Source organism: Martes martes (assembly GCF_963455335.1).
Source record: "Martes martes genome assembly, chromosome: X".
Classification (NCBI taxonomy): domain Eukaryota; kingdom Metazoa; phylum Chordata; class Mammalia; order Carnivora; family Mustelidae; genus Martes; species Martes martes.
In genome coordinates this window covers 40,643,164-40,669,334 of record NC_137897.1, presented here as the reverse complement: position 1 = coordinate 40,669,334, position 26,171 = coordinate 40,643,164, and the positions used below count along the sequence as shown (strand labels likewise).

The 26,171-nt window shown below is 50.6% G+C and overlaps 1 protein-coding gene across 3 annotated transcripts; it reads right to left on the bottom strand.

Annotated features, from left to right (window-relative positions):
- Positions 1–4,289: 4,289 nt before the first annotated feature.
- Positions 4,290–25,795, bottom strand: WDR13 (WD repeat domain 13). Of its 3 annotated transcripts, XM_080794825.1 has the most exons (11): positions 25,660–25,789; positions 25,233–25,312; positions 24,314–24,554; positions 23,362–23,471; positions 23,120–23,250; positions 22,266–22,573; positions 21,280–21,460; positions 21,043–21,184; positions 19,526–19,644; positions 19,026–19,206; positions 4,290–5,107 (listed from the first exon to the last, which is right to left on the bottom strand). In XM_080794825.1, the coding sequence occupies exons 2-11, from the start codon at positions 25,271–25,273 to the stop codon at positions 5,044–5,046; spliced, it is 1,518 nt and encodes a 505-aa protein (XP_080650951.1). In that variant the 5' UTR covers positions 25,274–25,312; positions 25,660–25,789; the 3' UTR covers positions 4,290–5,043. The 3 variants fall into 3 exon arrangements, with proteins under 3 accessions (XP_080650951.1, XP_080650952.1, XP_080650953.1); XM_080794826.1 differs by lacking the exon at positions 4,290–5,107 and having other exon boundaries at positions 18,943–19,206; positions 25,660–25,795; XM_080794827.1 differs by lacking the exon at positions 4,290–5,107 and having other exon boundaries at positions 18,943–19,206; positions 24,314–24,520; positions 25,660–25,775.
- Positions 25,796–26,171: the final 376 nt, after the last annotated feature.

Below are 26,171 nucleotides of genomic sequence, written 5' to 3'. Positions count from 1 at the left end.
ATTAAATAGCAGCATTGGTCATGCCAATAAGAGCTTCTGAGTCACAAGTCCAATCCAGCTTGAATGTCAGTGTCTTCCTCCAAAGCTCACGTCATCAACCGCTGTCTACTATGCCTCCCTTGCATGTCACATCTCAAAGGAAGGTTTTGATCACTGCCACCCCAATATACATGTGTGTCCCTTTTGGGGTGAGTTGTTAGGTCATGTCCATGTAGGGCTGCCTCCTGCTCCCACATCAACTTCTGGTGTCAGAGTCGTGGTCAAGGTGGCTGGAACTTTCTCAGCACAAGGGGAAAGAGCTGTTGTAATCTAGATGACAAGCTCCAGGGTGTCTGGCTGGCTCTGTCGGAGAGGCATGCTACTCTTGCTCTTGGGGTAGTGAGTTTGGGCCCCACGCTGGGTGCAGAGATTACTTAAAAAAAATCTTTAGGGGCGTCTGGGTGTCTCAGTCGGTTAAGCATCTGCCTTTGGCTCAGGTCATGATCCCGGGGTCCTGGGATCGAGTCTCGTGTCAGGCTCCTTGCTCAGTGAGGATCCTGCTTCTCCCTGTGCCTGTCGCTCCCCCTACTTGTGCTCTCTTTTTCTGACAAATAAATGAATACAATATTTAAAAAAATCAGCCATGAGTACAACTACATGGAGTCACTCAGAGTGAATCATCAAAATGGGGGTGGTCTTGGGGACCCCAGACACAAAACATCTTCTACATAGTACCACACCATCATTCTCAAGGCCCCTCCATTTACTGGTTTACTGCCCGTATGGAAGCCTGCTCCTCAGGGCCAGGTCCTTCCCTGAGACACCATCTTATTTCCAGTGCCTGGCACAGAGTAGGCGCCCAGTAAATGTCTGCTGAGTCTTTTTTTTTTCTTAAAACAACAGAAATGGGGGTGCCTGGCTGCCTCAGTTGTTAAGTGTCTGCCTTCGGCTCGGGTCATGATCCCAGGGTCCTGGGATCGAGTCCCGCATTGGGCTCCCTGCTCAGCGGGAAGCCTGTTTCTCCCTCTCCCACTTCCCCAGCTTGTGTTCCCTCTCTCTTTGTCAAATAAATAAATCTTTTTTTAAAGATTTTATTTATTTTTTTGACAGAGAGAGAGAGATCACAAGTAGGCAGAGAGGCAGGCAGAGAGAGGGGGTTGGGAAGCAGGCTCCCTGCCGAGCAGAGAAAGCTATGCAGGACTTGATCCCAAGACCCTGAGATCATGACCCGAGCCGAAGGCAGAGGCTTAACCCACTGAGCCACCCAGGTGCCCCAATAAATAAATATTAAAAATAAATAAATAAAACAGGGACACCTGGGTGGCTCAGTGGGTTAAGCCTCTGCCTTCAGCTCAGGTCATGATCCCAGGGTCCTGGGATCAAGTCCCGCATCGGGCTCTCTGCTCAGCAGGGAGCCTGCTTCCTCCTCTCTCTCTGCCTGCCTCTCTGCCTACTTGTGATCTCCCTCTCTCTGTCAAAAAAATAAATAAATAAAATCTTTAAAAAAACAAAACAATAAAACCCCAGAAATGTATTATTTAATGGTTCTGGAGGTTAGAGGTCTGAAATCAAGGTGTTGGCAGAGCCATGCTCCCTCTGAAGGCTCTTAGAAGGGGATCCTTTCTTGCGTCTTCCAGCTTCCAGCAGCTCCCAGCAGCTCCCAGAAATCTTGGGTGCTTCCAACCTTGCAGATGCAATGCTCTCATGTCTGTCTCCATTGTCACGTGACTACTTCCTCTGTGTGTGTGTGTGTGTGTGTGTGTCTGTCTGTCTGTCTCTCTCTTCTCTAAAAAATTTAAAAAGTTTAAGTCATCTCTACACCCAGTGTGGGGCCCGAACTCACAATCCCAAGACCAGGACTCGAATGCTCTTCTGACTGAGCTAAGCAGGTGTCCCCAGATTTTTTTTTATAAAAAAAGGACAGTACTATAAATATATTTTCTCTTCTTTATGCTTTTCTTTTTTAAAAAGATTTAATTAATTTATTTTAAAAAGATTTTATTTATTTATTTGACAGAGAGAGACACAGCAAGAGAGGGAACACAAGCAGGGGGAGTGGGAGAGGAAGAAGCAGGTTTCCTGCTGAGCAGGGAACCTGATGCGGGAACTTGATCCCAGGACCCTGGAGTCATGACCTGAGCTGAAGGCAGATGCTCAACCATCTGAGCCACCCAGGAACCCCCCTTATGATTTTTTTTATTAATGTTTTCTTTTCTTTAGTTTATTTGATTGTAAGAATACAGTATATAGTACCTGGATCACACAAAATATATATCAATTGACTGTTTATGTTATCAGTAAGGTTTTTAGTCAACAGTACACTATTAATAGTTAAGTTTTGGGGGAGTCAAAAGTTATATACATGGATTTTCTTTCTTTTTTTTTGAAGGTTTTATTTATTTGTCGGAGAGAAAGAGAGAGAGAAAAGGAGAGCGGCAGGCAGAAGGAGAAGCAGTCTCCTTGCTGAGCAGGGAGCCCCATGCAGGACTCGACGCCAAGGCCCCACGATCATGACCTGAGCCGAAGGCAGACGCTTGACCCACTGAGCCACCCAGGCGCCCCTATGCATGGATTTTCTTTTTTTTTTTTTTTTAAGATTTTATTTATTCATTTGACAGACAGAGATCACAAGTAGGCAGAGAGGCAAGCAGAGAGAGGGGGAAGCAGGCTCCCTGCTGAGCAGAGAGCCCGACGCAGGGCTCGATTCCAGGACCCTGGGATCGTGACCTGAGCTGAAGGCAGAGGCCTTAACCCACTGAGCCAACCAGACAGCCCATATTTTTTTTATGATGTTATTTATTTATTTGACAGAGAGAGAGCTCAAGGAGGGGATGTGGCACACAGAGGGAGAGGGAGAGGCAGGCTCCCAGCTGAGCAAGGAGCCTGATGCAGGGCTCTATCCCAGGACCCTGGGATAATGGCCTGAACCGAAGGCAGACGCTTAACCATCTGAGCCACCCAAGCATCCCTATTGACAATAACTTCTAATTTTCACTAGGCACGTGTCATGTTGAAGACACTGTGCTAAGTCCATTCTATGCCTTATCTCATGTGATTCTGTCTCTACACTATAGACACTATTATTATCTTCACATTATTGAGGAAGAAACTGAGGCCCAGAGAGGTAAAACAACTTGCCTGGTATCTTATGTGGTTAGTGTGGCAGATCATAATTTCCAAAAATGGTCCCAGCAGTATTTCTGGTCCCTTCTGCCTTTCTGGAACCATGTAACTCGCCATCAAGAAACAGAATCTTATTTCCTCGCTATCTGAACTTGGGGAGGACCTTGTGCCTGCCTCAGTGCCTTGGGTTCAGGGGAAGTGATGCTACGTAACCTTCAAAACTAGGTCATGAAGGCGATAGGACTTCCACTTGCCGTTCTCTTTCAGGATGCTTGGACTTGGAACCCAGCCACCATGCTGCAAGGAAGCCTAAACCAACTGTGGGGAAAGGGCCACGTGGAGAGGAACTGAGGCGTGGGCTTCAACCCGCATTAGCTGTCGCCCTAGGGGGAGGGAGCCCTCAGGGGATCCGGTCTTAGCCTTCCAGCTGAGACCACAGATAAAGAGGAGCAGAGGTAAGCCATTATCGCTGACGGGCTGCTCTTCTGAATTCCGGACCCGCAGCATACAACCAGGAAGTTCAGGTGTAGTTTGACTTTGGACGAGGCTGGATCCACGGGCTCCAAATCCCTGCATTCCTCAGCTTTGCCTTCCCTATGTTGTCTCCATTTTTCATCTCCTTCTGGGGTTCCCTGGCAACCTCAAGTTCTCCCTACCGAGTGATGTCTTTGAGTTTCATCCATGTGACAGTGTGTATTAGTACTTCATTCTTTTTTTACGGCTGAATACTATTTCATCACAGGGATAGACCACCTTTCGCTTACTCACTCATTAGTTGAAGTGTCTCCTTAAATTCTGTACTCTAGGGGGCGCCTGGCCAGCTCAGTTGGTGGAGCGTGTGATGCTGATCTCAGGGTTGTGAGTTCGAGCTCCATGATGGGGGTAGAGATTACTTAAAAACAAAATCTCAAAAAAATAAGAATAAAAAAATAATTCTGCACTCCAGACATGTTGTTTGCCTCATCCTAGCCCTGGGAGGTGATTGCTGGAAGTAGTGAAGTCTAAAATCCTCCAATCCTTGGCTCAGGGATCCCAGCTCCTAACATCTCATGGCCCTGCCTTATCTACTAAGCTGGTTAAGAACTCGCCTGCATCTTTAAGCATGTCTATGGAAAGCAACCTCTGGACAAAAACATAAACAAACACTTATCCAGATTAGCTGGAAGGAAAACAAGAATAAACTCTTTGCAAGCTTTAATTATAATTTAAGTATAGTCTCTTAATGCAGTTTCATATTTCTAAATATATCCAATAACTCACAGTGAATAACAATTATTCAATAGCTCTTTGGTGGTGGGGGCTAAGAATGATACAACAGTTTTTAGCACAACATTTATATAAATGGTAACAGTTGACAAACTTATTTTTTAATTTTATTTAAAGATAGTACTTATTTGAGAGAGAGAGAGAGAGGATGAAAGGGGAGAGGGTCAGAGGGAGAAGCAGACTCCCTGCTGAGCAGGGAGCCCAACGTGGGACTTGATCCCAGAACCCTGGGATCATGACCTGAGCCGAAGGCAGTGGCTTAAACCAGCTGAGCCACCCAGGCACCCAACAGTTAACAGACATAAACATGAAGATCTTTCCTTGTCAGAAGGGCCAATATATTCCTCCTGTTTCCTCTACTTCATCCCACCTGTGAGCTGGAGACCTAATTTACAGAGTGTTATCGAACATTTTTAACCAATAACATTTGTCCCAGCTATCTTTTGCTGTGGAACAAATCCCCCCCCCCAACACTTAATGACTTGAAACGACAACAACTTATTATCATCCACATTTTCCAAGGGCTGGAGTCCAGGACTGTCTTAGCTGGGTGGTTCCCCCTCCAGCTCTCTCGCGAAGTTTCAGCCAGAATGGCGGCTTGGGGTCTCGCTGAAAGGCTCTGGGGATCTGCTTTCAAGTTTATTCCCTTGACTGTTGGCAGGTATCCTCAGTTCCTTACCGCATGGGCCCCTCCATAGGGCTTCTTGATATGTCCTTGCAATAAGGTGTCTGTCTTCCCCTAGAGCAGGTGACAAGGGAGAGAAAGAGAGAGAGAGTGAGCACAATAGAGCCTGCGGGAACACTAGAACAAACAAGACGGAAGCCTCAACGGATGCCTTTTATGAGCTACTGTTAGAAGCTACACACTGTCACTGAACCGAAGTTTGTTCATTAGAAGTGAGACACTGAGTCTGGCCCACTCTCCAGGGAAGAGGGATTAAGTAATGTCACTCAAGTGGAGGAATATTAAAGAATTCCTGCGTGCATTCTAAAACTACCTCTCTAATAGAGGACAAGTTAACGTTAATAGTTTCCTAAAGCAGGATGATATGGAGTTTATGTATTTGACATGTAAGTCCCAGGCAGTGCAAGGAGGACCCCTGCTCTGGTCCCTGAGCCGCAGGGTGCCCCCTGCTTTGAATGCCTTCCTCAAAGTGGTCTAAAACCCCCTCTGGTGGCTGGGACTGGCTGGAGCCAGGAGCACCATTTGAACGAGGTGGCCCAGTTCTGGACCAGGACCCGTGCGGACCCTGATCCCCATTTCTCTTTTTTGGAGATGCTCTTCCCCTTGACCTTAGGTATGGGGGCAGACAGATGCCCTGATGAACTTTGGTTCTTTTTTTTTTTTAAAGATTTTATTTTTTCATTTGAGAGAGAGAGAGAGAGAGAGGGTACAAGCAGGGGTGGGGCAGAGGGAGAGGGAGAAACGGACTCCCCACAGAGCTGGGAACCTGACTCGCAGCTCAATCTCAGGACCCTGGGGATCATGACCTGAGCAGAAGGTGGCCACTTCACCGACTGAACCACCCAGGCGCCCGAGGAATGGACATTCGTGGTACAAACGGGACTACGCTTCTCATTGCCATGGACCCCTTGCCTCTCTGCCCCACCGGTGGTGGGAGTGTGGAAGGCAGGGGTCCAACTGAGGTTGCTGTAGATTTCATTCTAGGAATGCAGTGATTATTGTTTAAAGAATTCAAGAGAAGACATGGTTAGAAGATGTGTGTTTTTATATTTTTGCCATAAAATTCCAAACAGTAAGTGTAACATGACCAGAAAATGCAGGATTGTCTACGTTTTCCTGCGTACTGGGCAGAAGACTTGCTTTTGTGGTCCCTGTCGACAAAGTACAGGGACCCCTCCTGTAGGAGTCTCTGGAAGCCAGTATTTATGGGCAGCCCAGTGGATAATGCAATGTCACGAGGAGGATGTGACCAGCATTAAATAAACGGTGTAGGGACCTGACGAGGTAAAAAGATCTAGGTTTTTCCAGTACAGACAGGTTCTAAAGAGCCGTGGTACTGTGTGATAATAGGAAACACAGATTGGTCTCTGCTCCTGGTTCCCGACACAGAGCCCCTGAAACCTTTGTAATTTCCTAAGTGGTAAGGGCACTAGGAGCAACTTTTATCCCATTGAGGTGACTCTGGGGGGCCTCCTGGATGGTTCCAGAGTGGAGGCCGGTCACCAGAAAGGCCAAAGCATCATCAGAAGCTTTTCCAGCGGGGCACCTGGGTGGCTCAGTGGGTTAAAGTCTCTGCCTTCGGCTCAGGTTATGATCTCAGGGTCCTGGGATCGAGCCCCACATCGGGCTCTCTGCTCAGCAGGGAGCCTGCTTCCCCATCTCTCTCTCTGCCTGCCTCTCTGCCTACTTGTGATCTCTCTCTCTGTCAAATAAATAAATAAAATCTTAAAAAAAAAAGAAGCTTTTCCAGCCTCATCTCTCCTGTTCTCTAGAGAGGGGAGAGGGGCTGGAAATGGAGTTAATGACGGATCGTGCGTGTGTGAGGAAGCCTCCATCAAAATACCAATAGCGTGGGGTTCAGAGGGATTCCAGGTTGGCGAACAGCCAACCACACCGAGAGGGTGATGCACCCCAACTCCCCAGGAACTTCTAGAAGCTCCTTTGCTTGGGACCCTCCCGGACAGCCCTCTGTGTATCTCTTCATCTGGCTGTTTATCTGTATCCTTTATCATGTTCTGTAATAAACTGGTAAATGTTAAGTCAATGTTCCCCTGAGTTCTGTGAACTGCTCTAGCAAGTTAATCAAAAACCGAGGAAGGGGTGGTGGGAACTTCTGATTTAGAGCCAAATCCGACAGCAGTTGTGGGTAACCTGGAGACCTGCCACTTGTGACTGGCATCTGAAATTATTGTAGGGAGGACAGTCTTGTGGGACTGAGCCCTTAGCCTGGGGAACTGACACTCTCTCCAGGCAGATCGAGCCAGAATTGAGTTAAATCGTAGGACATCCAGCTGGGGTCGCAGAGGATTGCTTGGCGTGGGGGAGAGAACTCTCCCACACCTGCTGTCTGCAATGTTGTAAGTACTCTGGGTGAGTCATAAAAATGACATTTGGGGAAAGGAAACACAGAAGGAGGTGAAAAACTGGCTTCTTCTCTACATAGAAGTGAAAAATTGGTTGCTTTTCCTTTTTAGGCACATTTGGCAATAAAGGACATCAGGAGCTGGTTCCTGCACCAGAACAGGAAGACGTAGAGCCTGGACACTAAGGGTTCTTCAGGTGCCTTGGGCCGACAAGAAACAAATACCTAAGTGCCTCTTCCCTACTTTGTTCTAAATCTTCCTCAATAAATCACACTTCCGCATACGGACCCATGACTTTATAATGCATTTCTTCTTCCCATTGTACAGACAGATCCTGCAAACACATATTTGTCTGGGGTCCCACATACCTTAGGGGCAATGTGGCAGGCAGCTTCTAAGATGGTCCCCAAAGATCCCGGCTTCCTGGTGTTCATGTCTTTGTGTGATTCCCCCCTCCCCCAACCCCGTCCCCGTGAGTGTGGCCTGAATTTACTGACTGGTTTCTAACAAAGAGAAAATGGCAGAAATGACGGGATAGCATCGCTGAGGTTAGTTTATAAAAAAAGACTGCAGCTGTTAGGTGAACTCTCTCCCTTGGTTGTTTGCTTCCTCTCTCTCTCTCTCTCTCTCTCTCGTTCCCTCCTTCAAATCGAGCCCAGCCAATATGTCAAGAAGTCCAGGCTCTCCTATTGGAAAGGCTACACGAGAAAGAGAGTTCTGGAGGAAGGGAGGGTGTGGGGGAGAGAAACGAGGCACACCCCGGCCAGCGGCTAGCATCCACGCCAGCCAGTCACACCAGAGGCACCTCTCAGAAGTGAACCACCCCCCCCCAGACCTGGTCAAGTCTTCAGTTTTTCCTCATCTTCCATTAAATGGAGGAGGACTAGCTTGTTTGATCCATGAACCTGTCTCCATTTAGGAAAAAAAAACAAACCCAACTAGAACAAAATGCCTACTTATATTACACCAACCATCGATAATCAGAGAAAGCGTGATTATTTTTATGAAATCAAACCATTAAACGAGTCTCATTTGCCAAAGATTTACCTTCATTGGGGAATTTTGATTTGTACCAGTGCATCTCTATCTCTACAGGCCCATCAGAACAGAGCTCCTTTGATTTAAGGGACATCGCAGAAGAATTTTTTTTTTCTCCTTCTAGTAACCTGAGGATTTCCTGTGGTTGGGTAATTGGGTAGTGCCTGTCTTTTTTACTCAGCTGAGCCTGGGGGTGGAATGTGACCATCAGTGATTTCTCCCATTGACTAAGCACCTGAAGATGGACCTCAGGTTGTCAAGATCTAAAAGGATCCTTCCACGTGGTACCTGTGGCCTCTCATATTCACCGCGAGGGACAACATCCAAGGCCGCAAAAGTATCCGTCCTTGGGCCCAGCGCTGGGAAAACGGGTAGACCATGTATGTGTCCACTTCCTCTATTTCCCTCCATTACCTGCTAAACCTAATTTAGAGGGCTATTCCATTTTTTAATGTCTGGCGTGAACACTACTGCCCTTCCCCAGCCCTGTGAAGGAGTTGGCAAGGATCCTGTTGGCTGTCTTCTGTTCCTTTAGCTAAAGGCTTGGTCTCTGTTATGCGGACTACAGAAATTCGTGACTGTTAGGTTTTCAACGGAGCATGCCCTTGGATGTATAAAGAGGGTCCTTTTATGTGTTTACTGCTTTTTCCCTTAATTTTATCTTGAATGTATATTGCAACTGCTCTTTTCTCTGTCTTTTCTCACTTTTGTATTTATCATTGAAAAAATCTTTCTGAATCATTCATCTAAATCTAAATAAGATTTAGATCTTATTTAACTTTTTAAATTTTTAAAAATTTTAAAAAGATTTTATTTATTTATTTCTCGGGGGGAGAGAGAATGAGCACAAGCAGAGGGAGCAGCAGAGGAAGAGGGAGAAGCAGTTCTCTGCTGAGCCGGGAGCCCGATATGGGACTCGATCCCAGGACCCTGGGATCATGACCTGAGCTGAAGGCAGACACTTAACTGACTGAGCCACTCAGGTGCCCCCCCCCCAAATTTTAAACTTTTTAGAAGCAATTATGCCTAACGGGGGCTTGAGCTCACGACCCTGAGATCAAGAGTCGCATGTTCCACCGACTGAGCCGGCCAGGTGCCTTATGTTTTCAGCACTTTTCAAGCTTCCTTGGTATTTGCTTAGTGGTCTAATTTTTGTTATAGAATCATTTTTTTCAAGTGATTTGGAAGTTCTATCTCCTGTTTTTTTTAAGGATTTTATTTATTTATTTGACAGAGGGAGAGAGATCACAAATAGGCAGAGAGACAGGCAGAGAGAGGAGGAAGCAGGCTCCCTGCTGAGCAGAGACCCCAATGTGGGGCTCGATCCCAGGACCCTGAGACCATGACCTGAGCTGAAGGCAGAGGCTTTAACCCACTGAGCCACCCAGGTGCCCCTCTATCTCCTGTTTTTAATTTAGGTTACCAGTACCTGTAAGTGTTTATAAAAACTTATTGGAGTCTACATTTATCTAATTATCAGCAGCAGAAATGAAAGGCTATCTATCTATTCATTCCTTCTCTCCTTTGTCAGTGGGGTGTGAAACTCCTGGGGTCACACAGACAGGAGTCTGGACACTCTGAGAGTCCCCCGGACTGGGGTGTCGGCCCACTTGGGATAACACAGGCTGGGATGTGGACTCCCACTGAGTCCCGCAGTGTGCAGTTTGGAAACACGGGGGTCAGACAGTCTGGGTATACACACACTCCTGGTGTCACACAGACCATACTATGAGTGCTTCTGGGGTTACACAGACCGGAGTGTTAACACTTTTCAGGTCACAGAATCTGGAATGTGGACACTTCTGGGTACATACATACTGGGGGATGGACCTCCCAGGGTCACACAGATCAGAGTTTGGACACCTGTGGGTCACACAGACTGGGTTGTGGAGGTTCCCTGGCTCACATTAAGTCAGGTAGGGATCGTGAGGGTGTCTATATCCCAGTCCGTGCCTCCACTGGAGTCCCATTTATTATTATTATTTTTTAAAAAGATTTATTTGTTTGGGAGAAAGCGAGAGAGAGAGAGAGAGAGAGAGAGAAATTGCACACGTGCATGAACAGGGGAAGGGAGGGGCAGAGGGAGAAGCAGACTCTATGCTGAGCAGGGAGCCCAACGTGGGACTCGACCCCAGGATCCAGGGATCATGACCCGAGCCAAAGGCAGATGCTTAATGACTGAGCCACCCAGGTACCCCAAGTCCCCATTTATTTTTGTGAACACTTAAGTCCACATCATAACCTTTTGCCCCATTATATCCGACCATAGGCTGTATTTCGCCAGTAGTGACCACTCTGAAGTCCTTATAAGTTTAGTAGGTGTTCCTCTCCTATATGTGAGTTCAGCCCAGAAGGCTACCATTGCCAGAATGTTTACCATGAGCTGGGTTTGAAATCTCACCAAAGGGGCACAGATGTTGAAAGACTTAATTTAATGACAGTCCAAGTTTAAGGTCAGAAAATGGGGCATGGATGATGGACTAGTTAACACGTGTCAGGGTCAGCGCTCTAAAACAACAGAGTATTGATGGCGAAGTTACTAACAAAAGCCCTTGTCTGAGCTCAGGCCGAGAGAGCATTAACAGTCCTAGCCTTACCGGTGAAAGGCAACACCACCAGAGGGAAATTGACAGTGGACAAATTAACAGGGACGTGGAGGGGCATTGATGGTAGAAGAGTGAGTACACAGGGTTCAATAACAGACCAGAAGGTCACTGATGGTGGGATAAAGAGACCCAGGTTTGAGGTCAAGGTAGGAGGGGCCGGGATTTTTAATTAGTTTGCAATTAATCAACAGTTCAAACACAACAGTTTAAATATTGAGGCTGAGAGATATTGATGTTAGAACAGTTGGCAAATGCTTGAACTCTGACTAGAGAAACATTCAGGGTGTAATGCTTAACAGAAGCCCTGTTTTAGGGTCAGACCAGAGAGATAGGGATGGGAATAATTGAATGCATCTATGGGTTTGAGTTTAGTCCAAAGGGGAATGGATTCTAAAGTATTTAGCAGCTGCCTGGGTGGCTCAGTCATTAAGTGTCTGCCTTTGGCTTGGGTCGTGATCCTGGGGTGCTGGGATGGAGCCCCACATTGGGCTCCCTGCTCAGTGGGGAGTCTGCTTCTCCCTCTCCCTCTGCCTGCAGCTCCCCTTGCTTGTGCTCTCCTGCTCTCTGTCAAATGAATAAATAAAATCTTTTAAAAAATTTTTAAAAAGTAAAATATTTAGCAGAGGCTGGGGTTGGAGTTCAGGTTCAAAGGGCACTGGTATTGGAAGAGAACTATACAAGCTCAGTGATAGACCCGCAGGGCATTGGTAACACAGTAGTTACCAGAGGATCAGGTTTGAGGTCAAACCAGAGGGGAGTTGAGGGTGGTAAATTGAATGAAGGACTGAGTTCAGGGCGAGGCCTGGAATGGAGGAATTTGGGCATCATTAAATGGCTGTGTTGGATAATTTTAGACTAGTGGATATTCGAATATGGAAGAGTAAATGAGTCCTGGTTGAGAATCAGACAGACAACAGAACAAGGACAGTGGGAGAGCTTTGATTAGGGACCAGGATGACATTGAAGGTGGAATGACAATAAAAGAGATCCTGGCATGAGGCGCCTGGGTGGCTCAGCGGGTTAAGCCTCTGCCTTTGGCTCAGGTCATGATCTCAGGGTCCTGGGATTGAGCCCCGCATCAGGCTCTCTGTTCAGAGGGGAGCCTGCTTCCCCCTCTCTCTCTGCCTACTTGTGATCTCTCTGTCAAATAAATAAATAAAATCTTTAAAAAGAGAGAGAGAGAGAGAGAGAGAGAGAGAGAAATCCTGGCTTGAGAACATATGAGAAGGACATTGATGTCGTAGTGGTTAGCAATGGACTAGGTCTGAGGTCAGACCAGTGGACCATTGTGGCTTAAGGGTTAAAATGGCCTGTGTTCCAAGTCAGTTGAGCAAGGACTACAGGTTGAATAGTTAAAAGGAAGTGCAGGGGCCACCAGTGTGGAGTTTTTGGATGAAGAGTTAATAGAGGTCTGGGTTTGAGATTGGAGGGGTCTTTTGGGTAGAATATGAAAGGAAGGCTCAGGTTCAAGGTCATGCAAGAGGAGCAGTGATGGTAGGATATTTAACAGAGACCCTTGTTTTGAAGGTAGACCAGAAAGGGCACTGATGGTAGAATCATTAATAGAGAAGGTGACACCAGAGAGGTGGGACCTTGGAATAGTTTGAAACCAGATCGGGCGGCCTTGATGTTGAGGGTTGATGACGATGGAACAGTTCATATATAGAGGTCTGTGTTTGAGATCAGGGCAGATGGGCACCAGTACAGCTACTAAAAGCTCTGGGTTTTAGTTGGTTGAGAAGCCTGTCATGTTGGATTAGTTGAGAGACACCCATGTGAGAATTTATATATTTTTTTAATTTTTTTAAAAGATTTTATTTATTGGGCGCCTGGGTGGCTCAGTGGGTTAAACCTCTGCCTTCTGCTCAGGTTGTGATTTTGGGGTCCTGGGATCGAGTCCCTCATCGGGCTCTCTGCTCAGCGGGGAGCCTGCTTCCTCCTCTCTCTGCCTGCCTCTCTGCCTACCTGTGATCTCTCTCTCTGTCAAATAAATAAATTCTTTAAAAAATAGATTTTATTTATTTATTTGACAGAGAGAGATCACAAGTAGGCAGAGAGGCAGGCAGAGAGAGAGGGGGAAGCAGGCTCCTCGCTGAGCAGAGAGCCCAATGCAGGGCTCCAACCCAGAACTTCGGGATCTCGACCTGAGCTGAAGGCAGAGGCTTTAACCCACTGAGCCACCCAGGCACCCCCCATGTGAGAATTTAAATCAAAGGAGGTCTTGGGGTACCTGAATGGCCTAGTGGGCTTAGTCAGTACAGCATGCAACTCTTGATCTCAGGGTTCTAAGTTCGAGTCCCATGTTGGGTGTAAAGATTACGTTAAAAAAAAGTAAAATCTGGGACGCCTGGGTGGCTCAGTTGGTTAAGCAGCTGCCTTCAGCTCAGGTCATGATCCTCAGCGTCCTGGGATCGAGTCCCACATCGGGCTCCTTGCTCGGCAGGGAGCCTGCTTCTCCCTCTGCCTCCATCTGCCAGTGCTCGCGTGCTCTCTCTCTCTCTCTGACAAATAAATAAATAAAATCTTTAAAAAAAATTAAAAAGTAAAATCTTTGGACACCTGGGGGCCTCAGTTGGTTAAGTATCTCCATTTGCCTGAGGTCATGATCCCATGGTCCTGGGACCGAGGAGTCCCACGTCAGGATCTTTGCTCAGTGGGGAGCCTGCCTCTCCTTCTGCCTGCCACTCCTCCTGCTTGTGTGCTCACTCTCTCTCTCTCTGACAAAAGATTTTACTTAAAATCTTTAAAAAAACAAAATCTTTAAAAAAGGAGGTCTTGATGGAGTAAAAGCTAACAGAGTCTGGATTTTTTAAAAAGATTTTAATTTTTATTTGTCGAGGTGGGGAGAGGTAGGCAGAGGGAGAAGCAGAATCCCCACTGAGCAGGGAGATCATGAGATCATGACCTGAGCTGAAGGCAGACTCTTAATCCACTGAGCCACACAGGGATCCCCAGAGTCTGGATCTGAGGTCAGACCAGAGATGCCTTGATGCTTCTAGAGTTCCAAAAGGCCCAGTTAGAGCAAAAAGCCAGTGACGGTGGGTATTAATTAGAGGCCCAGATTCAGTTGGACCAAAGAGTAGTCAGCAGAATTTCCATTCCAAATAAGACCGGAGGGGTACTGATGTTGGAATAGTTGAAAAAAGCTCAGGTTCAAGGTCAGAGAAGAAGGGAAGTGATAATGGAATAGTTAACAGACACATGGTTTCTGAGGTCTGCCTAGAAGGGAACTGATGCTACAAGTGTTACCAGTGTCCTAGGTTCAAAGTCAGATCAAAGGAGCTATTATAGGAAAATAGTAAATAGAGGCCAGGGTTCAAGGTGAGATAATAGGGGTACAGAGTGGTACAGTTTCTTGAAGTCAAGTGAGAGGAGCAGTAAGTGTCGGAAAGTCCATGGAGGCTCAGGTTTCAGACCTGAGGAGCAGTGATATTCAGTTAACTGAAGCCTGGATTCAAGGACAAAGAGTTATTGATGGTGGAATTATAAATAGAGTCTCAGAGTTTAGACCTCTGTAGCACTGATGGGGGAAGAGTTAAAAAGACTCAAGTTCAAAGGAAAACCAGGGATGCTTGGGTGGCTGAGTTGATTAAGTGTCTGCCTTTGGCTCAGGTCATGATCCCAGGGTCTTAGGATTGAGCCCTCTGCCGGGCTCTCTGCTCAGCAGGGAGCCTGCTTCTCCCCGTTTGTGCTCTCTCTGACAAATAAATAAATACAATCTTAAAAAAAAACCTAAAAAACAGAGGCCCAGGACCGATGGTGGTAAAGTTATAAGTGTCTGGGTTTGGGGTCCTACCAGAGAGGCACTGGTGAAGGAAACATTAAGAGATGCCCAGATCTGAGGTTAGACAAGAGACAGTGACAGTAGACCAGTTAGTTACAGAGGACTGGCCCAAAGTTTGGACCATACAGGCATCAATGGTAAAATAACTGGGGCACCTGGGTGGTTCAGTTGGTTAAGCATCTGCCTTTGGTTCAGGTCATGATCCCGGGGTCCTGGGATCGAGCCTCGCATCAGGCTCCTTGCTCAGCTGGGAGTCTGCTTCTCCTTCTCTCTCTGTCCCCTCTGCACACCCTGCTTCTGCATGCTCTGTCAAATGAATAAATAAAATCTTTAAAATAAATAGACAAATAATGTAACTAATGGAGGCCCAGATTCAACGTCAGGACTGAGGGTCCTCACGGTTGGAATGCTTGCTGAAGCAAAGGGGCAGAGATCACAAATGAACAGAATCTGAAATTCAAGGTCAGAACAGAAGACAAGAGCTGGTGGGACATTATACAGAGGCCCTGGTTTGAGATTTGACAAGTGGGACATTGATGAGGTAGTAATTAACAGAGGCTCTGCTTCAAGCTCAGACTAGCAAGGCTCTCATGAAATAAACACATGGGGTCAAAGACTAGAATGGCATTGATGGTGGAATGGTTAAGAGTTCCAGATCTGATGTCACACTGGGGGCACAGTGATGATGGACAAGTGAACAGAGGCCTAAATTTGACAATAAGATGATTTTTAAAAAATTGTTTGCTCATGGGGTGCCTGGGTGGCTCAGTGGGTTAAAGCCTCTGTCTTCGGCTCAGGTCATGATCTCAGGGTCCTGGGATCAAGCCCCGCATCGGGCTCTCTGCTCAGCGGGGAGCCTGCTTCCTCCTCTCTCTCTCTGCCTGCCTCTCTGCCTGCTTGTGATCTCTGTCAAATAAATAAATAAAATCTTGAAAAAAAATTGTTTGCTCATTACTTATTCCCTTGTAGGTTATAAGTCAATAAAAGGTATCACAAAAATGAATTTAAAGTAGAATGTCAGGGGCGCCTGGGTGGCTCAGTTCGTTAAGCATTTGCCTTCAGCTCAGGTCATGATCCCAGTATCCTGGGATCAAGTCCCACATCAAGCTCCCTGCTCATTGGGGAGCCTGTTTCTCCCTCTCCCTCAGCCTGCTGCTCTGCCTACTTGTGCTCTCCTACTCTGTGCCCAAAAAAAAAAAAAAAGTAGAATGTCAGGACGGGGTGCCTGGGTGGCTCAGGTGGTTAAGCAACTGCCTTTGGCTCAGGTCATGATCCCAGGGTCCTGGGATCAAGCCCCATATCAGACTCCCTGCTCAGTGGGGAGCCTGCTTCTCCTTCTCCCTCTGCCTGCTTGTGCTCTCTCACGCTCTCTGTCAAATAAATAAATATAATCTTGAAAAATAAATAAATAAATAAAGTAGAACGTCAGTCATATGTGACTCCTGATCTCGGGTCGTGAGTTCAAGCCCTACGTTGGCCACAGGGTTTACTTTAAGAATAAAAATAAATTAAATAAAGCAGAATGTCAACTCTGCCACCTCAAAACTTCACGGGAAAGAAACCCCCAAATCATGTATAACAATATTTGTGATTAGCCATCTTGAATTCCAATTCAATAAACAACATGAAGAATGTGAAGTAAAAAGGTGCTTGGGCGCCTGGGTGGCTCAGTTGGTTAAGCAACTGCCTTCGGCTCAGGTCATGATCTTGGAGTCCTGGGATATAGTCCCACATTGGACTCCCTGCACAGTGGGGAGCCTGCCTCTCCCTCTGCCTCTGCCTGCCACTCTGCCTGCCTGTGTGCTCTCTCTCTGACAAATAAATAAAAATAAAATCTTAAAAAAAAAGAAGGTGCTAGAGAAAAATGAGGTTCCCCCAAGTGATCTTGGCTGTCCACTGACCTTGGTTGAAACGGAGCACCTTTTTGGTGTTGCATAGTGTGCAGAAAGAGTTAACACAGCAGGCCTGAACTGCTCTCCTGGGAAAGGCCTGCTTCAGGGATGGCCCTTGGCTGGCACCTGGAAACTTAGGTGTCTTTCAACAGGGTTCTCACCACTCTCTAAATGATGAGTGGCTCACTGTGCCTCAACTGTTCATACGCATACTCTGGTTTATGCTGAACACCTGCTTTCCTTCCAGGACAGTCTGGAGTTGGGTGTGTGCCAGGCAGGGACCCCCCCCCCCGTGTGACCACCCCCCAGAAACAACCCTGGGCACTCAACCTCGAAGAATGAGCTTCTCTGGTTGTCAGGTGGCATGACACATTAAGCACATCCTGTGACTCCACTGGGAGAGGACCCTTGTGAGCTCATGTCTGGTCTCCCCTGGAGTTCGCCCCGGGGTGTCATTTCCCTTTGCCAATTGTGCTCTGTGTCTTTTTACAGGAAGAAATAAAAGGTGTGTATGCAACCATAGGCCGGGACCAAGAGTTCTCCCAGCAGATCTTGAGTCTGGGTGGTCTAGGGGACCTCTGACCCATACAGACGCATGAACTTCGTCATGAACATTCAGCTCACTGATGTCCCTACCTCACCATTCACCATAAGGTCAAGGTGGAAGCACCGCGTAGAAATGCTTCCGCCTGCAAGTTAACCACACTGTTATTAACGGTGGCTTCAATAAACCAAGCATTTCTTCCCCTCCAACAAGACTGCTCGTGTTAGTTCGGTAATGTTGGGTGGGTTGGAGTGCCTGTGGCTCTGTGGACAGACCCTGAGGTCTCAAGATTGTAGGCCACAGCTCCTACTGATGCATCTGGATATGGCAGCCTATGCAGCTGGAGGGAAGGGAGCAGCTGGAGCAAGAAGCCTCCTTGGCATTTCTGGCAACTTTGACATTTCCTGGTGACTGAGGTCATTGACAAGGGATTTTGGTTCTCTCGCCCCCTGTTAATATCCTAAGCTTTCTCTCCTCACTTGGGGGTCCCCTCAAATGTGAACGTCACTTTACAGACTCTGAGCTGTTCTGGGCCTTGAATTTGGGCCCTGGGTGGGCATGGAAGGAGCTACAGGTGGTTTGGGGTTCCTCTGGGGATGGAGAGAGAATCTCCATTCTCTCCCCCCATCAGCAGGAACCACCAGCTCAGGCTTAGGGTCCATGGTTGCTTCTGCATGGGTTTCATACTCCACGTCCTCAACTCATCGGGTCCCTGTTTGTGGGGAAGAGCCTTGGGGAGGGGGAAGGGGGCCCCTGAGGAGAGCCCCTGGCCCTCCTAAGGAGCCAGCAGAGCCCTGGAGACTAACAGCATGAAATTCCTGTGGTAGAAGGCCAATATTCCCCACCTCAGCTCCACTACTTGCGTCCCCATCACTGCTCACCTCAACTCCTGTGGGGCCTTCTGACTGGTCCCGTTGCTTCTGCCCCTGCACGCCCCTCCAAGTCTGTTCTTTTCACAGTACCTGGAGGGGTCCTCTTCCAACCAAATGGGATCGCATCCCTCCTCCGCTCAATCGGGTGACTCACCTCACTCAGAAAAAGCCCAAGTCCTCACTGTGGCCACAGAGCTCTCCAGGATCAGGCCTGTCTGACCTCATCTCCTACCATACTCTGGTCCAGTCACACCTGCCTCCTCAGTGAGCCCTCTGGCACACTCTGGCCTCAGTGCCTTTGCACTCACTGCCTTTCCTCTCTCCCCCACCCCGCAGCTCCCTCTCACTTCATTCGGGTCTTTGTTTCAATTTCACTACCAGGAATGTCGTTGTCTCTCATCACAGCACCAAAAACAGTACAATCTTCCACTCCTATGTCCTTACGTCCTGCCCTCCCAGCACAGGCCATGATATATTTTTGCCTACCAACAACCTGCCATCGAATACGAGCCCCACAAAGGCAGGCACTTCTGTCCGTTGAGGTCACGGCTCTACCGCCCCTCAGTGCCTAGAATGGTTCCGGCGCCCAGCAGGTGCTCAATCATGTCTGTCCAATGCCAGACTGAGCCAAACACTTACGGGGGGGCCCGTGACGTGGGAGGCATTCAATGACTGATTGTTAAGTGAGGAAATTGATGCCTGAAGGCACGAGCAAGGGAGCAAACCCTGTTTCAGCTTGGGTGCTAGAGCCACCCCCTCACCCCCCACCCCAGCAGACCTGGGAGCCAGCCACAGGCACAACCACAGGAACTTTATTTACAAACACAAGGCTGGAGTGGGAGACGGGTGGGCAGGCGACCCAGCAGGACCTACTTCTGCTCCCGCCTCCAGACGATGACCATGCCGCTGGCGTCGCTGGAAGCCAGCAGACTCTCATCGCAGTTGAAGCTCACGTCCAGCACGGGGGCGCTGTGGCCCTGAAGCTTGTTGACGGCAGCCTTGGCGGCCCGCTCCACATCGAAGAAGTGCACACACATGTCCTCGCTGCCGGTCACTGCCCGGGGTGGGGGGGGTGGTTGGGAGATGGTGGCAGAGGCAGCAGGGTGCCCCGGGAAGGACAGTCCCTGGACCTGGGTCACCTGGCTGTTTTAGTCCCGTGTCCAAAGTGTGAGGTCTCTGAGCTGTTGGGGGTTGGGGGGTAGACTGTGTCTCCCGTTGTGAGGTTCCTGGACTCTTGGGGGTCTTTGTTCAAAGCGGGAGGCTGCTGGGGTGAGAGCTCTCGAGGCCCATAAAGTCCGGGCACCAGGGGGCCGTGGTGTCCATCCCTGCCCCACCCCAAGCCACCCAGACACCCTGAACTCTGCGGGACTCACCCACGCAGGCCCCCTGGCGGAAGGACATGAGGGGGCAGAAGATGCTGCGCACAGGGTGCGAGCTCTGCTCAATGGGGAAGCTTCTCTTCAGCTGCAGGGTCCCCTCGTTGTCCACCACCCTGAGGGAAGGATGGCAGTGGGTCAGGGTGTTGCCTCAGCTCTGGCCGGCAGTGAACGGGGGTGGGGGTGGGGGGCGACAATGGTTTGTGTCCCCACCCCCACGCCCGAGTTCTTTCCGGGGCTCACGAGGTCTGGTTTTGAGGCGACTGCATAAACCTATCAAGCAGAGCTGGCACGTGCTTTCGTGAGGGCCTGGAAGTTACCTGGCGGTGGAAACGCGGAGCCTCGGCAGCGCAATTCGCTGGTTTCTCTTTCTAAGAGACCTTGGTGGTTAAGATGGGCACAAGGAGGGGACAGGGCCGACCAAACTGGACACCCCCCGTGCCGCGGGAAACGAAGGGGCCATTCAAAAGAATGGATGAGCCAAAGGCACTGCAGGGGGCCTGGGAGCTGTTCCAGAAGCATCCTCTGGTGAGGAGCTCGAGATGTGGGAGAGGATGGAGGAGGAGCCTGCTTCCATGAAAAGACCCTCCCTCCGAAATGTGGGGAATGGGGGCATACGCCTCGGATTACAGGGGGAGAACAAAACAGGAAGATGCACACAGAGTCATTGGCCCAGGTGGCAGGAAGAGGGAGGAGGGAAAGGAGAGGATGGGGGGGAAGAGCCCCGCATTTGGGAGTATGCCTAAATTAAGAAATACACATAGGACTATGTGCGTGTGTGAATTTCTTTTTTTTAAAAAGCAGAAAAACAAAAGAGTACAAAAGGAAACATCTTGCCGGGCGGTGCCTTTCAGGCCTGGCTGGACACCGCTGGGGGAGCTTTTCAGTACACCAACGCGCCCAGTCCCGCCGCAGGGCTTCCGAAATCACTGGCCTGGAGTGGGGCCCGGCCATGATTCTGTGAAGCCCTTCGGGTCATTCTGGCATGCAGCCCAGGCTGAGAACTGCATTTGGGTAACATGTCACAGGTGAGCGGGGATAGTAAATTCCTCCACTCAAAAACACCAAAAAGGAAAAAGAAAAAAAAAAAGGGGAGGAACGGAGGGAGGGAAAGAGGAAGGAAGGAAGGAAGGAAGGAAGGAAGAGGCCACTGCTCTGAGAGGGCCCTAGTCTATTTTATGCCTCAGGTGGCTCATCTGTGAAATGGGCACGATCACAGGCCCCTCCTCACAGCACTGTTCTGAGGATTAAGTGGAGTGCTAGGTATGAGGCGCTCCCCCAGGGCCTGGTGGCAGCCCTCGCACACCAGCTACTTCTGCCACCACTCCTCCCACTGACAGCCAGCATCATCGTCAGGAGACCTGACTTCCCTGCTCATTCAAATTAACCTGATGGAGGAGACAGGCTCTCAGACCCTACAGGTTTTCCTCTGATGGGGAGCCAGGGCTGCCACGCCAGTCTGATGGCGGTGGCAGGCCCCATCTCTCCCAGTGACCTGGAAGGGGAGGACCCACCTGTAGAGCAGCAGCTTGTTGAGGCAAGCGTTGATGAGCAGCGAGGGGTCCCGGGCCTCGCGGCTGACCCAGGAGCGGGCGGAGATGCTGGTCACGGGGCTCCCCTCATGCACCACCAGACGCTTGGCTTTGGTCAGCTTCCCTGGAACGACAGAGGGAGCGGGGCACAAGTAAGAGGCTGTGTGCTGGGACGGTGGCAGCCCAAATACCCCAGATGCAGGCCTGGGGCTGGCCTACCTGTGGCCATGTCGAAGAGGAAGGAGAAAACACTGCCACGGTCATCGCCGGCCCAGAGCAGCCGGCCAGGGGCATCGAAGGACAGAGCAAGGACCCGGCCTGTCAGCTTGCTGGAGCCCCCCTTCACTTTCTTGCCCGTGGAGATGTTCATGACGTGCACGTTGTGCTTGGCATTCCCCACCTGTGGGGGAGACCAAGCACACCACACACTGCTCTCAGCCCGTCCCTCCTTGGGTCTGACCACAACGGAGCTGCTGTCGATGGAACTGGTTGGTTCCTACTGGAATCTAACCCTGGGGCGGCTGCAGCAGGGAGACTGGGAGGTGACCGAGGTCTGTGATCCTTCAGAGCCAGAGCCAGCCCCTCTTGCCACCTAACCAGGATGGGCAGCTACCCTTTAGCATGCCCCCCAACCCTGTGACAGGCAAACCACAGGGCCATCCCAGGCTGGTAAGGACAGCCAGTCTGCTTCCTGACTGGTTCTCGCCAGAGACTTGACCACACTGGGGCCAGAGCTGCAGCTGAAGGAACCCCAGAATGCAACAGGCTCACTCAGTGGGTCCCCTCTCTGCCACTCAGGGCCTGGCCAGATTTTCACTTCCTTTCCCTGCCCTCTGACTCTCAGTCCTGGGGTCAGACCGCAGTGGAGCTGTGTCACTGGGAGGAGCCCAGTCTTCTGACTAGCCACTCTGCCCCCCAACCAGTGGCCCCCGTGGCTGGAGAATGGCAGCCCTGCTGTTGATGGGACTGGAGGGGTACCAGAGCTGGGACTCTGGCTCCTGACCAGTCCCCCCTGGAGTCTGTCACAGCAAGCCAACCCAATGCCAAGCACAGTGGCCTCGTTCTGACCCATTTCCCTCTGAGTCTGACCGCATGGACGACTGTGATGAGGGACTGGAGGGGACCCCCACCCATACCGACTCCCTAGGACGGCTCTCCTGGCCCGGCAACCCCACCCTCGGTGAGCGGGCACCCTGAAGCCTGACCACTGTGAGGTTGTTGTTGACTGGCTGGAAGGTGCAGCAGAGCAGTTCGGCGCCATCAGGGTCAGGAATCTCCCGGATGCATCGGCCGTCCTCAGAGGCCCAGATGCGCATGGTAGCGTCGAGCGAGGTGGACACGAGGATGTCGTTGGAGAGGGACCAGGCGAAGTCGGAGACACCGCGGGTGTGGCCCCGCAGCACGCGGAGCACTGTGGGCGGGGCGGGCACCAGCTGGCACAGGGAGATGCTGCCGTCCAGGGAGCAGCAGGCTAGGCGGTGCCGGTCGTCGTTGGCAAAGCGCACCCTTGGGACTGCAATGCCAAGAAGCCACTGGTGGGACATGGCACACTCGCCAGGCGCTTTCATTTATAAAAGGCTTTGCTGTGCGCACTGGGGGCTGGAACCCACTGAGCTGAGCACGGGGGCTTCTGCAAAAGGCTAGAAGGCCCTAGAGGCCCTAGAGGCCCTAGAAGGCCCTCTGCCAAAAGCTCCCTACACTTTAGCCAGTGTTTTACAGTTACCAACGTCTCAGCGGTTTGCAAAGACTGCACTGCCCATTGTGAGGGGATTTCTCTGTAGCCAAGGCTCTAAACTCTTCCAAGCAACTTATGACCCCAGAAGCCTTCTGCAAAGTCCTCTTTTGAGCTGCCGGGCCCTTTTCCGATAGCCCAAGTACTTGAGATCTTGCGGGCCGCTTTACTTTGCAGAGGGCTTGTGGGCTTGGGGAAAGGTTTAGGGATGGCAACTCCTCCTTCGGAGGTGGGCCAGAGACTCTGAGTTCCAGAAGGGGATGCACTGAGTAGCTGTCCCAGTTCAGGCAAATGAGTGGTGAGGGGACCCGCTACCTGCTGGCTTACCTGCCTCATCCACGTGCTGGTCGAAAACATGGTACATGCCCGCAAAGGCGTAGTTCTCACTCAGCGATGTGTCCCCAGCCATGGCACGACTTGCTTCTGCTGCTGATGTGGGTACCACACTGCCAGGGGGCCTGGGCCCCAACAGGAGTGGTGGGGGGGTAACATGAAGTAGGTGCTAGCATTCAGGCCCTATGGTCCCTCTCCCCCTTACAGACCCCAGCTCATAACTGCCCCTTGCATACCTGTCCTCATAGACAGCACGGTTCATCTGTGCCTGCAGCTGGTAGGAGCCTCGGCTGACGGAACGGCGATGCCCGCGGGCCCCTAGGGCCCGAGGATCATCCTCAAAATCCTGCAAATGGAAGGATCATCCTCAAAATCCTGCAAATGGAAGGTCAGGGTGGGCACATCTTGAAGACGGTCCTCAAGAACGTGTGAGGTCTGGAGTCTTCAAAATATACCCAGAACCAGATCCCTTCTCACCCTACCCACCACCACAACCATGGCCTGTACTACCGGGGTGGCCTCGGCACTAGCTCCCCACTGAGTGGATACTCAATAAATATTCTGTGAGGAAAGAATGGACACTTTCCCCCTGAAAACCACTCAGAGCCAGCTCTTGCTTCATTCCAGCCTCAGCTCAACTGTCACCTCCTCGGAGAGGCCTTTCCCGATCGTCCCCATCAGAAATAGCTTCCCTCTGTTCCCCACAGGAGTCTCATTTTACCCCCAAGCCTGCTTTACTTTTCCATCTTAGTAAGCCATGTTAATTACTGATTTATCTGGCTTCGCATGTCTTGACCCATTTATCTCATTTATTGCCTATTTATCAATGTGTTCATCTTGTCTGTTGTGCATTTATTGAGTTATCACGTTATTATCTTTTTTTAAAAAGATTTTATTTATTTGTCAGAGAGAGAGAGCATACAAGCAGGCAGAGGCGGAGAGAGAAGCAGGCTCCCCACCGAGCAAGAAGCCCGATGCGGGACCCTGGGGTCATGACCTGAGCCGAAGGCAGCGGCTTAACCAACTGAGCCACCCAGGCGTCCCACATTATTATCTCTTTCTGCCCTTTGCTTCTCCTAAGAGCCTGGCACGGTGCCTTGCACAGAGCAGGTGCCCAAAAAGTGTGCTGAGTGAATGCATATGGACACGGGTGGTGTGCATGGGCAGGCAGTGTGGGGAGGAGCTCACCTCCATGCGGTCTAGGGTAGTTCGGCTGCTGCGAACGATGCTGTTGCTGTAGGCACGGGCACTGCCTGGCTCGGAGAGGGGCCCGTATCGCTGGCCCAGCAGCTGCCCACGCAGCCTCAGGTACTGCCGACGCAGTGCTGGGGGGTGCCCAGCCTTGGCATTCTCCCGCAGCAGCTGGCTGCGCCGTCGGATGTACTGTGTCCGAAACTGTGGAAACGTTGGTGTGCGGTACGCGTTGTACCTATGATGGCAGAAGGCAGGACGGGCAGCAGGCACAGGATAGAGGGAATCAATCAGCCCAGGGGACAGGGAAAGAGAGTGAGGTGTGTGGCAGCGAGGGGTCAGGAGGACAAGTGATCAGCAGTGGTAACGGGGGTCCCTCTGGTGCTGTGAAGAGGGTGGATCTACAGTAATAAAAGGCATGGAGATGAGGTCAATGTGCTGACAATGGAGGTCGTCTGCAGCTTTGCTGGAGTTGGTACGGGGTGACTGAGTCAGTGTAGACAATAGCAGGCGTCAGGGTGACATGGTGATGGGGGGGGTCAGTGTGGGCAATGGTGGAAGTCAGGATGGGATGGTGATGGGGTCAGATTGGGGAAGTGATGATGGTAAGAGAAGTCTGCGGGGGGGGCAATGGTGGGGAATAGGATGTCACCAGCCTGAGCTCCATCATCCCCTTCCAAAGGCTCTGACAGCACAGCCTCTTTGCGCATGCCCAGATCTGGCTGCGTTTTCCCCGCATGCTCTTTTCAACCCTCTAGTCAGCCCTACACGCCCCCACACCCTGCTACTGCGCATGCTCACCTCCGGCATGCCCACGCAGCCGCATAAAACCAGTTCTCCGCCCAGCCTCACTTATCGCCATTGCGCATGCACCACAGTAACTTCCGCTCCCATGGGCTTCGACCCCACGCCTCACCTCGCGTCTACTGCTAAGACCTGCTGCCACACCGCGGCCATTCCCCGGCCTCCTCTTCTGGCGTGTCCGCCCGCGGGAGCCTGCAGGACAAGGGCCTGGAATGTCAGCGTTTCAAGTGAAGGGATTTAATTCCGCCCCTTCTGTCAGACGATCTTTGCCGTAGATACCAAGTCCCTCGACGCCGGGACGTCGCGAAATACCACCCGGCAGCTAGCATGGTCATCACCCCAGCCCTGCCCTGCTTTGCCCTTCCCGGGCGGTTCCCAGAAGACTCACAACAGCGATTCAGATCTGATCCCGCCCCTCCCCGGTCACCATAGCGACGCCCCTCCTCCCGTCTAGCGATCCTTCTTGGCATTCCCCATCCCCCGCCGCCCTCCGCCTTCCCTTCTCAGGTTCAAGAGCAGAGCCGGGGATCAGAGACCACCTCCGGGGCTGCCTCCGGCTCTTGAGGCCCCCGGGGCGGCCCTGAGACCAGTGTCGCCCTTTCCTTCTGTCTCTCGGCTCCCTCTCTCAGGCTCCAGGCAAGATGGCCGCCTACTGCCAGGAAGAGCTGCCAAGCCCAGAGCGAATGGATAGGAATCTTTCCCGGGGCGTGGGAGAACCACGCAAGCGCGCTTTGGGACAGTAGCTTCCGGTAGTGGATGGAGGCTCCACCCCTTAAGTTCTACCCCCCCCCCCATCCCTAATGGCACTTTTTGTATACACAAGAATAATCTCCAGGGGTCAGAGAGACGGGCAAGTATGTGAATCACTCCCCCCAAATTAGAAATACGACTTTCTATTGAAACCGTGGAATAAACTTAGCACAATCTTGGCTAAGCAAGATTTGAAGCATAGGAGGGACCTCCATCACCACTGCTGATCACTTGTTATACCATCGAAAATAATCACACATGCAGAGGCTCCTAGGCTGTTCTCCAGTTCTTAAAGTGGTTG